The sequence below is a fragment of the Equus caballus genome, chromosome 27, assembly GCF_041296265.1.
Source record: "Equus caballus isolate H_3958 breed thoroughbred chromosome 27, TB-T2T, whole genome shotgun sequence".
Classification (NCBI taxonomy): domain Eukaryota; kingdom Metazoa; phylum Chordata; class Mammalia; order Perissodactyla; family Equidae; genus Equus; species Equus caballus.
The window spans coordinates 29,154,753-29,170,253 of record NC_091710.1 but is presented as its reverse complement, the minus strand read 5'-3'; the positions used below and the strand labels follow the sequence as shown (position 1 = coordinate 29,170,253).

Here is a 15,501-nt window from a genome sequence, read left to right as displayed (position 1 = left end):
TCAAGAAACTCAGTCTGCAGGAGACAAACATGTAAACGGTATGTAAAAATCACTGTAAGTCCTTTTATAGATATTGCAGGATAGATTTTACCCATCTTGCTTTGCTCTCCCTGATGTCAGGAGCAAACCAGACTAGGCTAAGAGAAGGTAACAGAAGACACGATATTTGAACAAGGTAATCTACAGAACGTGCCTATGGGATTGCAGGTGCTACACAGTCCAGAACAGCAGGGAGGCCCCTTTCCCTCCACCTGGGGTGGCATCCAGCAGAGGGCTTGACAGCGCTCAAAGATGTACACCTGCAGAGAAGAAGCAGGACTCTGAGTGGGGAACAAAAAATGACGAACATACTAAATCCCACACCCGTGAAAGAAACTGGAGGATCTAATGAAATGTGACAGAAGAGTCACTCCCAAAGTGCCAACTCTTCATTAAAACTCTCAAATGAGCTAGAATGTAGAACTTGAACCAAAAGTCGAAGACTAACAAAGGTGTTCTTCCTCGTTCCCTGTAGCTGTGTGGATGTGCACACAAGTGAGTCTGTACACATGGGCTTAACCTATCAACTGTTAAGATCATTTGGGGAAATGAGTTGTATTGCTCCCTCCTTTTCCACGTTGGAGTGTAATCTTGGTGATTACAAAGGAGAAATATACAATGTGTAATAAGGGAAATTAGCCAGCCCTGCTGGTGTAGTGGTTAAGACCTGGTGCTCTCACCACCGTGGCAAGGGTTGCTTCCCAGTGAGGGGACCACACTACCGATCTGTCAGTTGTCACACGGTGGCAGCTGCATGATGCTGAAAGCTATGCCACTGGTATTGCAAGTACCAACAGGGTCACCCATGGTAGATAGGTTTCAGTTGAGCTTACAGACTAAGACAGACTGGGAAGAAGAACGTGGCCACCCACTTCTGAGAAAATTGGCCATGAAAACCCTATGAATAGCAGTGGAGCACTGTCTGATATAGCACAGGAAGGTAAGAGATGGTGCAAAAAGACCGGCAGGGCTCCGCTGTGCTGTATACAGGGTTGCTAGGAGTCGGAATCTACTGGATAGCACTAACAACAAAAAATGAAAGGAAAGAGAGGGTCAGTAATAGCCTTTGAGAATATTAGGGAAGGCTTCACTGAGGAAATATTCTGAGCTGAGTCTTGAAAGATAAATAGGAATTCATCAAGCTAATATTCCAGGCAGAGGAAATAAATCAGTGAACACAAAGATGTGGAGGTATGAAGAAAGTGTACATTGTTCAGGCAACATATAATTCATTTGGTATAGCATAGCACATGGTCATCTGAACAGGGAAGAAGTAAGAGGTGAGGCTGGAGATTCAGGTAAGGGTTATATCAGAGTCTTTACCCCAAAGGAAATGAGTGGTTATTAAAGGATATTAAGCTGGTGAGTGTTTGATTTACAAGAGAAAGGTTTTATTGAGAGACAGGCCCTGTAGTGAGCAGAATATGAAGTTGACACCATATAAACATGTTGGGGAAAGGCTACGCAAAGGTCATCTTAGCTGGAAGGTGGAAGGATGTGAGAAGAGATCCATGGAGCTGCTGAAGTTGGTGAGGTCCTAAACTAAAACAGTGATGGAAGTAGGGAACAGATGTGAATATTAAAGGAGTAGATTACTAAGTGGGATGGATTAATATGGAAAGAGAAGGCAAAGAAGGAATATAGATGATTCTCAGATCCACAATTTTGGTGATTAGACAGATTTATTGGGAAAGATGTTGATTTCCACTTCGCTAAGGTGAGGGGCCTGTGATGCACTTAAGTCAAGTTTCCCAGTGGGTAGTTGAACATATTATGTACTTAATCACGATTAGAAGCAAGGCTTTGAGGAGAAAAAAACGGCAGTTTAGTGATTGTCTCGGGCCAGGAATGGGGGAGTATTGACTGCAAAGGAGAACGAGGGGACTTAGTGGGGTGATATAAATGTTCTATATCTTGATCGTGGTGGTGGATACACAGCCATATATATTTGAAGGAACTCACTGAACTTGAAATAGGTGTGCTGTATTTTATGTAATTACAAATGCAGTAAAGTTAATTTAAAAAAATGTTTTAAGTCATGAGCATCTTAATGATAGTTGAAACTGTGAAGTGGACAAGATAGATAAGAAAGGTTATAGAGTGAGATAAGATGAGGATCGAGGTTAGAACTACATGTAAGAGAGAGGAGAGGAAAACTAGCAAAATCATTAGCTAGCATTTAGTGTTTAGCCATGAAACACAACCATATCACTTTAAGGCTCTTTAGGGGTTTATATGTATGTTGTCTAGTTTCATTTCACTTTACATATGAAGTAACTGGGGTTCATATTTAGATAAAATGCTTTACTCATGGTCAGAAAGGTAGTTAACAAAAAATGCAAAACTAGATATAAGCCAGGAATCCTGAGCTTGGGCTGGTTCTGTCTTGAACTGCTCCTTCACTTCGACTTAGCTGTAAAAGGACACCTACTCTAAAAAAAGAAGCCCCACTGATGTCCCATTGGAGTCGACCCATATATATCTATCTTTTAGGTACTGCTTTCTGTGTACACTGCTCATCAAAGAGCCTCATGATCCCACGAGCTTGTAAAAAGCCTTAGAAGAAAACAACACCACCTTATGAGGAAGGAGAGAGGTGCTCCCAGCTGCCACCACCTGAGACTTTGGAAGTAGGAAGGGACAAGGTTAGATCTGGCTGTGCACCACTATGACTGGAAATGGAGGAGGCATTTTTTCCGTCACATGAGTATATACCTACAAAGCAGAGTTTTAAAATTTTGCTTTCTTTTCCTGGATGATACATCTGTGCACATTGCACAGACACTTTCTGACAAATCAAATAAATAAACATGTTCACATACCACTGAAAATTAAGAAAGAAGAAGTGTGGAGAAGGTACTGAACAATTTATCAAGCAGAGCCCCACATTTCAATTTTTACCTTATTTTTTAAAAATGAACTCACATAAGGCTACTTCTACTTATTATGAGAAAAGAGATGAAAAGCTGACTTCGTTGGTGAATATTGAACAGATGGAACCAGAAGCATTTAAGGGAGAGGAAACAGAGACAAACATGGTTGTCCTGGTTTCTCTGAGATACAGTAAACAAAGGGACCCAAATGGACAATGAAATGCCTCACTGGGAAAAGCCACATGATGCTACTTTCTTTCTTTCTTAGATAATTGCCAAGCTCACTTTGAACGTCTGGAGTCAGTGGGAGGTGAGAGAACAGCAATGCTGTCACTCACCCCTGGCTATTCTCAAATTATCTTTACCCTGGGACCATCTTATTCTCCTATCTAACCGACTTCAAACAATTAACGTCTACCTCAGATTAATCAATTATCTCAGTGGGCGGTGCCCTGAAGAAATACATGACACATGGAAACATGAGAGAAGCAGTGCACAGCCTGAGCCCAAGTTCTCTCTTTAATTGGGAAGTAGCAAGTACAAGCAAGGAGAACAACATTTTAAGATTTGTAAATTCTGGTGGACACATCCAGGTTCCCAGTCTCTAGAGTCACTTTCCGTCCATCTCCAAATTAATCTCAATCCAACTCCATTGTGTTCCAGGTAATATGTGAATCGTACAATAGCTTGATATATTGCATTGTCCCATGTTTCCCCATAATTTATTTGTGGGGGTGTTGGAAAAGGGAGGGAATGGGGGTAGGGAGGCACCTCTACCCAACAGCTTTTTTGAGAGTCAGGTTGAAGCCCAGTGCAATGAAAATTGTCCCTCTATGATGTCAAACAGGCAAATGTCGGAAACATTCAAATGTTTGGCTGAACTCTTGTGTTTTGTCTGGAGGTTCTAATCAAGTTGACACAAGATCTTTTCCAAGGTCATCCCAGAGGCTGCCAGCGCTGAGATCAGACTGCTTAAACCCTGAGTTCTACAGCAGTCCCCCTCCTGCTCCTGCCAAAACAGATTCTTTCTATTCCACACAAGATTAGGGGTTGTTTTCTTTTTGTTTTCCGTGCCCTTCAGGAATGACCCTCCAGTTTGCTAAGGATTGTGCAACTTGAGCAGAGGTGCTGTGAAGAGGTGAGGAACGTGGCTGTGTTTATGAAACACTGGTCCTGGGGTGATGGGTGGTAGGACCGTGGGCACTTGAGCCAGCTGCACGTAGAGGGAGGAAGGAAGGATGGCTTCACCTTGGCTCTGTTATGTGTCCTCAGAACCCAAGAAGTCACTGCACAATTTTTAGGTTGTTGAAATTTATTGCTCTCATGAGTCTGTCCCCAAAGCCCAAAGCCTACAACATCTTATTTCCTGTTTGGGGATTTCCTGAAACTGAAGCTGAGACTTTGGCCTCTATAAAGAAACCCCTAGGAAGCGTTTTTCTCTGGATCCATGACTGTGTGCATCAGCGTCACCATATAGTTTGGCCTCACCAACTTAACACTACTTTCACATCTCCTCAGAAGGTGCATTTTTCACTCTTTTTCTTTATGTCCATACCCCTCTGTCTCTTGATATTGTCATCCCCTCTACCTTTTTTTGAAAATGTGAAAGCCTCACATAATAAACTTTATTTGGAATGTTGCTTTCTCAAAATACAGGGCAGAATATGAACTTTGGAGAACCATATTATCCTCTACAATTGCAAAAATGGAGGAAATTTTGGATAAGCATCAAATTATAAAGAATCACAAACTTGATGAATGGTATCTTTGTTTCTTAGATGTGGGACTTGTGTTGGGGGCGCATACTAAGAAAGGCATAGGAAATGACATCGTGTGCTATTTTCTTCTAACTTTAAAGCTGGTTTTCCATAACTGTGATCGTGGTTTACTATAGTGTCACTTCCAAGATGCTAACATTATTTTTCTGAGTTTTTGTTGTTCTCATAAATTTATCATTACTTCACAGTCCTTTGTGAACTTTGCTCTGCCAGCTCTCACAATGGGGAAGTGGAAGTATTTGTGTATACAGAATTACATGAGTACTCTGCAAACAAGTCAGGTGAGATACCACCAAATCAGGCCTTCCCGAAGATGGGAGTATCTCTTAATGTTGACACAGCTGCCATGGGCTTTCCCAAGCATTTAATACATTCAAACCAAATTATTTATAATTCCAATATCACATGAAATTTCCTGAAGAAGAAATAGTTGACTTATGAGCCCTGACACAGGCTCCTTTCCACTAGTAAAGAATTTTATACTTATTTTAAAGGCTTTTGAGAGTAGAACTGGATTTTCCCAGATCAGTGGGAAAAGGGACTTTTATTTTTTCAAGGGTACTGCACAGAATCGCAGCAACCTCCATCTCTCCCCATAGGAGAAAATGGAGCATGGCGGAAAACACATGGACAAACAGAACAATCCTGGGTTTGAAATTTGGATCTGTCTATTAGTTATAGGACATTGGAGAAGCTATGTATATAATTGATATGTCTTGCTTCACAATCTTAGGTAATAAAATAAAATCTAATTTTTTTAAATATGAACTTCCAACTTTCCTATCTCAAAAAGGGTTTAATATCCCATTCTAATTATTCTAATAAATCTAAGAACTTTAGGGCTCTATTAATCCAAGGAGTTGTTCTTAGATTTAATTGCTTTACAGATAGAAAATTGTAAAAATTAATTTATGGACCAGAAGTCCTCACTCTCTGCCACCATTACTGCTCGTTTCCATATTTATTATTCTCTTTATATGTCTCTTTAGTTTACTTTTTCTTCCCCCTCCTCCACTTCGTCCTTCCCTTCATTCTCTCAATCTCAGACATTCACATACATACAGTAACACACACACAGATACATACACACACCCCTTACTGTACAAAACTACCTATCCCCTAGACCTGGGTGTCAAGCCTGAGTCACCACCCAAGACTCCCTTTTCTCATATAGTGAGTCTCTACTCAGGGGCCGCTGTTGTCTTCTCTGATAGCTGCCTCAGTTAGGGTCTCTTAGTGCACCAGAAATGTTCTAATAACGTTGAACCTCACAAAAGAAGGGGTCTATCAATCTAATCATGAGAAAGCAATCAGATAAATCCAGATTACAGAATATTCTATTAGACAAATGGGCTTGAGTTCAAAAATGTCAGTGTCACAAAAGACCAAAAACAAAGCAAAGCAAGATAAAACAAGACAACTCTTCTAAATTAAGAGAGACTAAAGATATATAAGAAATAAATGCAACGTGTGATTCTCAATTGAATCTTAGATTGAAAAGAAAAAAGTAACAGCTATAATTACTCATCATTGGTGCGGTTGGGAAACTGTGACTATGGACTGTGTATTAAACAATACGATTGCATCAGTGTTTGATTTCTTGGGTATAATCATGGTGTTGTGCTGATTTAGAAGAATGCCCTTCATGGAAAATGGAGGGGTGAAGTCTGCAACTTACTTTCAAATGGCAAAAAAATTAAAAGATAAAAAGATAAAGCAAATGTGGCAAAATGTTATGAATTGGTGAATCTAACTGGAGAAAAGTGTTAATTATATTATTCTTGCAATCTTTTGCAGTTCCAAAAGTTTTTCAAAATAAGATGTGTGGGAAAGGAGGTTCTATAAGGTGAGGAGGAAGGATCCCTGAGTCCCAATGATTTTCAAGAGAGTTCATGGCACCTATTCTACTCAAAGTTTTACTTCTTCCTAGAATCGGTTTTTGACTTTTCCATAACTAAGGTGTTTAAAGGCGCTACCCTTTCCAAGCACAAAAAAATTCCTCCCTTCCTCCAGGACAAGGGGAACCCAGGTACCTTCCATCGCCATAAGCAAAGGGATTGATCAAGAGGCTCTTGCTGGAGCACAGATCATGTCTACCCAGGACACTTGGAGAAATCTGCCGCCAGAAAAACAAGCTGTTGGCAAATCTTAAATAACGGCTTCTCTCAATTAAAAGCAAAAGTTTAAAATGTCAGCCCCACCATGGTTAAACTGAGGTTTATTTTGTTTTGCATTATAAAAGCAGGGGGAAAAACTATCTACCTCAAATGGCTATTGTGACAACTAAGTGCCACTGTACATGGCAGTCTCCAGCACAGTGCCCACCGTTAATAAACATGAGGAACGTTTTCCTTATCCCAGCACCCTCTGCTCACAGACTGTTCCAGAACTCAATGGCGCTGAAACCCCCTGTCTTCCCCTACAGTCCCTATAGCTAGCGCAACCACACATCCCAGTTTATGTCTATTGTCCTGGCGTAATTAAGAGCTTCCCCTTTCACCTTCAAAAGTGTGTCCCAGTTTGGACGATAAATTATAACGTCATCCTACTTATTATCACAGTCTTTCCAGAGAACACATCCTGCTAAAAGTCACAGAGAGTTGCAGCATCTTTCTGATTAAAGGCTGCCAAAATGCGTTCTCAGTGGCATTCCTAGAGCTACTGCAAAAATAAACAAACAAAGAGGGACACGTTTCCTTTTCGTCGTTTCTGCTCCATTACCTCCAGGCTAACTGCACACTGAAGTGGGGATTTTAGATCATGACAACAGGAAGTAGAAGACATCTGATTACACTTCGCTACTTAAAGATCTCATCTAAGTGACCTGTGTTCTCTCAGACTAGCAGATAATATTTTTTCAGTGGTGAAATGAGTCTTCTTATTAATGGCGTGTGATCTGTATACACGATGAGTGAACGCAGCTTGCAAGAGAAAACTTTTGAATGCGCTATGACTAAGTAAACACTGACTCTAACCCTAACCCTAACCCTAACGCCCCAGCCCCTGTACTTCAGGTGACAGATGTAGTTTAGCTGGAGCGGAGCTGCCTGCCCAGTGGGCTCACCATTGCTATTGCTATTCCCCAAGTCAGAGTTCTGATTCTTGCCAGAAATCACCCAATGTTGACAGAAGAAATGTCTCCTCTTCTGGGGAACAGAAATAAAATAACAAGCAAAGAATGAAAAGGACAGGGGCCATCCTGGTGGCGTAGTGGTTAAGTTTGCACTCCGTTTCGGTGGCCTGGTGCTCACAGGTTTGGATCCTGGCTGTGCACCTACACACCGCTCATCAAGCCATGCTGCGGTGGCATCCCACAAAAAGTAGAGGAAGATTGGCACAGATGTTAGCTCAGGGACATGTTCTTCAAGGAAAAAGAGAAGGAAAAGAGATGTCCGCTCAGGGCCAATCTTTTGCACACGCACAAAAAAATGGAAAGGACAGAGAAAGGATTTGCTTCTAGACCTGCCAGCTCATTTCAAATGTGAACTCTCAGTACTTTTAATATATCTTGTAAATACAGTACGTTTAATACACTCTATCAATATAACCCGTTTATATCACAGTTCATGTTTCCCATAGAGTGGTAGGGACGCAGGAGGAAAATTCCATCTCACAGAGCCCTTACAAAATAAAGGAATAAAAGCTTTCTGGAGGTGGTTTATATTTTGCTAGAGTATTTCCATTTTCATTTCCCTACCAGAATAAGAACGTAAGCTCTATGGGGGTAGGGGTTTTGCCAGTTCCATTCACAGCTGTAACCCGCTGGCCCAGAATAATTCCCCGTACACAGTAAGTGCTCAAGAAAACTTTATTAAATTCATTAATAAACTCCAGACAGCCTGATATTCTGAGTGACCCAAATAATGATAACTTCCTTGATATATTTTAAAAATATTTTGCTTGTTCTTTAATACTTTCTTGTTGTTGTTTCCAAATTAAGAAACCAAGGCTTTCCTTTCCCTCATTGAAAGCTGACTACCGGGGCTGGCCCGGGGCCTAGTGGTTGTTTGCACACTCTGCTTTGGTGGCCTGGAGTTTGCAGGCCCAGATGGTGGGCACAGATCCTTGTCAAGCCATGCTGTGGCGGCATCCCACATGAAATAGAGGAAGATTGGCACAGACGTTAGCTCAGCAACAATCTTCCTTACAAAAAAAAAAAAAAAAATAAGAAAGCTGACTACCTTCTATCTTACCCTAATTTTCAAGTCATCAATAATTTTTAAAATCCCCCATTGGAAGTTCCATTTTCACTGGAACTTAATTAAAAAAATATATTTAATTAAAAGAATGCACTCTCTCCATATATAACACTATCATTTCCTTCCTTAAAATTATAAAAATTAATTTTTATAATTACATTTATAAAATGTTTTTATAATTTTAATAAACTAAAAACACTGCTACACATCACCATCTCTATTTTCATTCAACGTCAAAAGTACCATTTGTTAATACCACCACTAATCTCATCAGGAAAGTCTCTCAGTATCACGAGATTGTCAAGCTCAAGGTGGTGGAAATCAGTTTTCCAAAATTTTAATTTTCATTTGAAAGCTGAAATTTTTACCATGGGCAACAAATTCTATCAGTTCTCTTAAAGTGACAGGCTCACTTTGTTTTCACGAAGATGACTGACAAAAACCCAAGACTGAACGTCCACCGTTTGCCAGATGTTCTTCTGAGGAACAAGGGTATTCCATGCAAGAGCTGCTAGTTCAGCTCACAACTCAGACAACCACACGCGTGCTCTTCCTCGAGATTCCCCTTGTGCTCTGGGGTGCAGCAGAGTGCTGTAAGCATACTCCCCACTTATCACACAGAATAGCAGAAGGACATGCACTCAAAGGTCAAAGTTCAATAAAACGAATCATTTTTATTGTTTCATCAAGGACATTCTTAAGTAAAACTAGCTTTTTTTCCTGTGAGTGTGACTTATCAGGTGAGTCTCCAGTCATGCTTACTCTGTGTCTATAAGAAGCAACTCATGTTAGGCTCCAGAATGTCCCTGCCTTAAAACCATTAATATCACCCCCTACCTCCACTGATGGCCTCTAAATTTCTTTAATTACCTTCTCAATCAGTTTTTTAAAATTAAGGAGTTTGTGGCAGTAAAATTTCGAATATTCATAATGGCCTATTTGGGCTGATTGTGTAACATTCTCTGGCGAGCTCATTGGATGATGTGGTCATAGTTTTCATGGGAACTAAAATAGGGAATAAAGTTTTGACCTAATGCCTAAAATGCCCTTGGAAGCATTAATCAATATCCAGTTCTGATTCATTTCGGAAGCTTCAGAGACAACAGCTGAACTGCTCCTGCCACTGGTTCCAAGGGGCTACAAAGGAGCAAGGGGAGATAGCAGGAAGGTGAAAAGAGGCCTCTGCCGTTATAGGCTGGTCACACCCTCTCAGGGATACAGCCACGCCTCCAACTGACCACAGGCTTGGCTGTTAAGCCCAATGAGTTGAGAGGACAAAAATCATGGAGAGCCTCTTCCGCCTCTGCCTCTCACCATCTCCTTAATAACTGCCACCACCAGCACCAATAGGGTCACTAATTTAATGGGCTGGGCTCAGGATATTGATGGGCCACATTTTATTAGCAGAGAGGTTACTGTGATTAAAAAGTGAGCTCCCATGCATTACAGCCCATGTTCTTGCATCCACACCATGTGGAGAGCAAACAGGGCTTGTCTCCTAAGAGAATGCCTGACCAGGTTCCATTTCTTTTCTCCCTTTTTTAATTTTCAGCTAATAAGTAAGTAGGGTCTGGATCTACAGACCTGTTCATCTTTCTCTCCTCTCTCTTGATATAGACACTCTGAACAGGCCAGTCACAAGATTGAGAATTGGAAAATGAAAGGGCAACAAAAGATCCCACTTAGGCTTCAAGTCTAAATAAGATGTTCAAATCCAGCTTTTACCAGATATCATTGCACTGGGTTTATTTGGGTTTGCACAGCTGCTATAAAAAGGTTGTTTGATTTCCATTATGCTATTGGGAGCTTTGTGTAAAACTCCATCAGAAATCCCATGGAAGGGAGAGACAGAGTACAATTTGAGTATTCCTCAGTCCTGATTTTAATACCATCATATATCACAAAGCCCTACCCAGAAACCTACACATCTCTCTCTCCCATGACTCATACATATCTGCCATCGTGCCTGGCACAATGCTTATCTCATAACAATAGATATGTACCAAATAACTAAATGAAGAACAAAAGGGTACCATCCCTGGTACTACCATTAGTCATTCCCTTTTTCTGGACCAATCGCAATCAAGGTCTTCACAAACAAAAAGGTGATGCCCACAGATAGCTGTAACAACTACAGCTAGCATTTACTGAGTTAAGTATGAACATTAATTTATTTAACATCCAATTTCACAGGGAGGTTGGCTATTATAATAATGGGTATTATAATGCCCATTTCATAGATAAGCAAACTGAGGCTCATAAAGCCCAAATAACTTGACCAAAGTAACAAAAACCGTACATTGGAGAGTGGGGACTAAAACCAGGTTTTTCTTATTCTAGACTCATAGCTCATAATTCTATATTCTGTCTGAGTTTTTCAAGCATTTTTTATTCCTGTAATCAGAAGAAAATAAAGATATATGTTGATATTAGGATGATGCAGAAAAGATGGTATCACTAATGACAACAAAAAATGAAAACAAAAGAAAGAAATTTCCTAAAGGGTAAGAAAGCCCTCCATAAAATATCCAGGATTGCAAAGTCACTTGAAACATAAACTAACCACCGTTATTCTTGGCCTGTGAACTTCTATATTGTATACTTTGAGGGTAACAAGAAAGACATATGTCACTTATGCAGAGTTGTACCCATGTCGCTTTAGATAATCAGCATCATTCACTGAAAATTAACTCTACACTGGATTCCCCTAATGAACTGTCATCTTTAGCAGGAATCACGTGTAGTAATGATTTTTAAAAATGCATAATATTACACTGGGCGTTTCAAGTTCAGCTCTGTACTGTGCTTGGATTGGTAGTGTTCTATAGATAGACATACTGAGCTAGTTCTCCTATGTGTAATATGCAGTGTGTGACTCTGAAGGAACGATGCTCATTTTGCTTGTCTTTTATTTCCGAGTAGCGCATAGAACACTGCATGCATTCAGTCTGTTACTAATAATGATAATGACCTCAACAGATATTATAGTTACTAGAATCTAGTCCTTAATAGTAACAACTAAGGCAGTCAGCACTCAGATTCTGAAATATTACACTTGCTACATGATCAAAGGTCAAAGCTCCCTCCAGTTTCAGATGAAGAAGTGAGGGGTATTGACTAGCACTCGTAATCATTTTCTTCAACATTTCTTTCTTTTGTTTTTTTAAAGATTGGCACCTGAGCTAACATCTGTTGCCAATCTTCTTTTTTTTTCTTACTTTTATCCCCAAAGCCCCCCCCAGTACATAGTTGTATTTTGTAGTTGTAGTCCTGCTGGTTGTGCTATGTGGGACGCCGCCTCAGCATGGTCTGATGAGCAGTGCTGGGTCCATGCTCAGGATTCAAACCGGAAAAACCCTGGGCTGTGGAAGTGGAGTGCGTGAACTTGACCACTCGGCCATGGGCCAGCCCCTCAACATTTCCGAAAAGGTTTCTGTCCACCTTGTCGCATCACTTTGAAAATTATCCTTTGAGAACAATCCAAGTGAAACGTACTGAAACACTAAACAGAACGTTCATTGCACAAACTCCTTCACAGCCATGAGTCCTTCCTCACAACAGCCCTGTGAGGTAGAACACTTTCTTAATCATATTTCAAAAGTGGAGACGGTGAGGTACAGAAAGGTGTGGTATGATGGGATTAACACAGATAAAACATACTGAGGTCCTTACACAGAATTCAAAAAGCATAGCTCCCATTGTTCTGGTAAGAATCCTGCTCCAGTTGGGAATGCCTCTCCCTCCACGACAGCTCTTACCATGGACAAGATGGCATCATCTTACTAATGAAAATCCTATCACAGAAGATGTATATGCTAAGCCAAAAATTAAATAAAGTCTCAGATCTATGGCTACTCAAAGAGTCCCAAAGAATCCATAATTGATTTTGTTTGAGATACACCTCATTTCCAATCCTAGGAAATTTCCTCTCCTCCATCTCTTCCTCTACAAAATTTTTATACCACACTAAATGATCAGTAATTTTATTTTACTAAATTTGTCCAGAGCTACATTCTTTAGAAAAGTTTAGGGAGAATTTCATCTATGGACTCATGATGAAGAAGCAAGATACAACAAAACAACGTGAACTGTTGAGGTTTAAGGCACACGTGTGGCCTATAAGCAGCTATCTGATAATATCTCACCACAGGCACAATTCATATCTTGGGCTTTCTTTTAAGAGTACAACCACCATGAAAAACACACACAAAAAACAAAAAACCTCATTTAATATACAATTTAAAATCTGGTCTTTAACAAGCAATCTCCCCTCCAAATCCTTTCCCTTTTGATATTATCAGATAAAATGGAAGAGAGATAAATTCCTTTTTATCCCCACACTACCCAATAAGCATGCTTCTTCCACCAAAGGAGTGTGCTTCCTTTGAAAAATAGTGGCTCTGAAATGGTTTGTTACTGTCTTACTAAAAACACCTATAAAATTAAACTTCTTAAATTTTGATAAGCAATTAAAGAGTATTACACAGAAAAGAACTTCAAAGACCAGTCCAGTCACTTCTCTTTAGGTACAAAAACTACAGGAGGTTAAGAGATTTCTACAAAATCTTATGTAGTTAATGGCAGAGCTGGGATTGGGAAGAACTCAGTCATAGACACGTTCTCCCACCCAGCAATGTGACCTTTCTTGCTTCTAAAAGAAGTCACTGGCTTCAGTCCTCATTTCTCCGGCACAGCCACAGAGAGCACCGCTTAAGGAAGAGATTGCTCATGGCAAGCACAGAAAGGCACTGGCTTGTGATACAGGGGAACCAGTGCCACGGGAGCTCCCATAAGTTTTCCCTTTCTGCCACATCAGGGACATGAGCATCAGGGACTTTTCCTGTCCCCTGGAGCTTATGTCTTTCCACAATAAAGAATACCAAAGCCAGGATATCAGGAGGCAACAGGCTTTGGTACCATCTAGAAGCCTTCTCACTCTCACATGGGAAGAAAATGGGAGCCAGTGTTGTTTCTTCTTCTATTTTCTGGAGCTCCAGCAGATGCTCCAGACAAGAGAGCTGAACCTTCTCTGTGACAGGAACAGAAATGACAAGGAATGCTCACAGATCAGTGGGGCCGCCTCCCACTACAGGCTGTACATCACCCTGAGAAAAGACAAATCACCTTCAACACAATTGGAGTTCCTGGGGGTATTCACTTCCATTCTCACACGGATCAAAACGAACAGGCTGTCCAGCCCAAATCATATCATTATTATTCTGGTCAGCAGTGTAAGAGACAATTGGGAACATCTCACTGATCAAAACACACAAGGAAGAGGCACGTCTTCACAAGACATTCCACTCTGGAGGGAATGGGGAGAAGACGCAGGGCGAGATGAAAATAAGAAGAGTCAGAGAGGTAGCTGAGAGTATAGAGAAAAAGATACAAACACGCATATGTTCTTTTGACTCGAAGAGTAAATAGCAGATCAACTTCACATAGCTTTTATTACTCACTTACATCCTTGGAAACCAACAGATGGAATCTCTCATTGCCAAGTTCTAATGCGTTTCATGTTCATGCTCCTCATCAGGACACTGTACTTGCCAAATACCAATAACGGCAGAGAGTGAGGTGAGTATCAAGAGTCCACAGCTCCAGCCCCTGCCTCCCTGGAGCGAGGACAGCAGGCACTACATCAAGTGAATTTCCACAAAAGGCAGGTGCATGGGTTCAGACATGTAAACTGAAGGTGACCAGTGTCCACAGCAGACAGTTACTTTTTTAATATAAAAAAATAGAGAGGTGACCCCTAGGGGTAATTCATATCTATTATCTGATAAGGTTCATTATCAGTACTGCAGCAACTGACCCTTATCCTAAAGGATAGTCAACAAAGTACCTATTGTATTCATATATGAAGGCAACCTAGAAAATAAACATCAAGACGGCCTTAGTCTATATCACTCTGACACTTTTTGAAACTAGTCCTTGAATACTAGGGCCCAAAACTCTTGAACTGAAAAGTTTTGATTCCTGTCAACCAGCCACCTCAGGGCCCGGGCTTCTTTCTTGGATTGTTCAAAGCTTGGTATCCACATCTGTCGCAAAGAGCTCCTAGGTGGGGCTGGAGGTGAGAAAGTAAACACTGTAGGCTCTGGGCAGCTCAGGTGAGTAACTTCCGCCCTCCATCTTTTGGGTGGTAAGCCCTGCATGGAGAGAAGAGAAAAAAAGAATGAAAACACATGCTAAGGGGGCTTGCCCGGTGGCATAGTGGTTAAGTTCATACACTCTGCTTCAGAGGCCTGGGGTTGCGGGTTCAGATCCTGGGTGCGGACCTACACACCGTTCATCAGGCCATACTGTGGCAGTGTCCCGCATACAAAATAGAGGAAGACTGGCACAGATGTTAGCTCAGGGACAATCTTCCTCACCAAAAAATACCAATAATAATAATGCTAAGGAAGGACAAGTCCCATGTTCCTGCTTCACGATGATAGAATGGAGCACAAACTCTCCCTAAAGCAAATATCTTCAATCCATAGTCTCTCAATAGTTACACTGTGGCAGAGTTGAAGGAGAAAGAATATTCTATGCACGAGACACTTTGCTAGCACTTTACATCGATTGTCCCATTTAATTCTTATTGCAAATATACTAAACATATAC

General features: G+C 40.8%; 1 protein-coding gene across 6 annotated transcripts in view; it reads right to left on the bottom strand.

Annotated features, from left to right (window-relative positions):
* FUT10 (fucosyltransferase 10) overlaps positions 1 to 15,501 on the bottom strand; it is a 171,364-nt gene that overhangs the window by 75,634 nt on the left and 80,229 nt on the right. For 4 of the 6 annotated variants that reach the window (XR_011433341.1, XM_001493209.5, XM_014736576.3 and 1 more), the window contains one exon: positions 14,321 to 15,041. The exons of the other annotated variants lie outside the window; for them this stretch is intronic. Coding sequence is in view for 3 of the 4 variants with exons in the window: in XM_001493209.5 (XP_001493259.1) it covers positions 14,817 to 15,041 (225 nt within the window). In the remaining variant the exon portion in view is untranslated. Of the gene's footprint in view, positions 1 to 14,320; positions 15,042 to 15,501 lie in introns of those variants that run through there. 6 annotated transcript variants of the gene reach the window in all.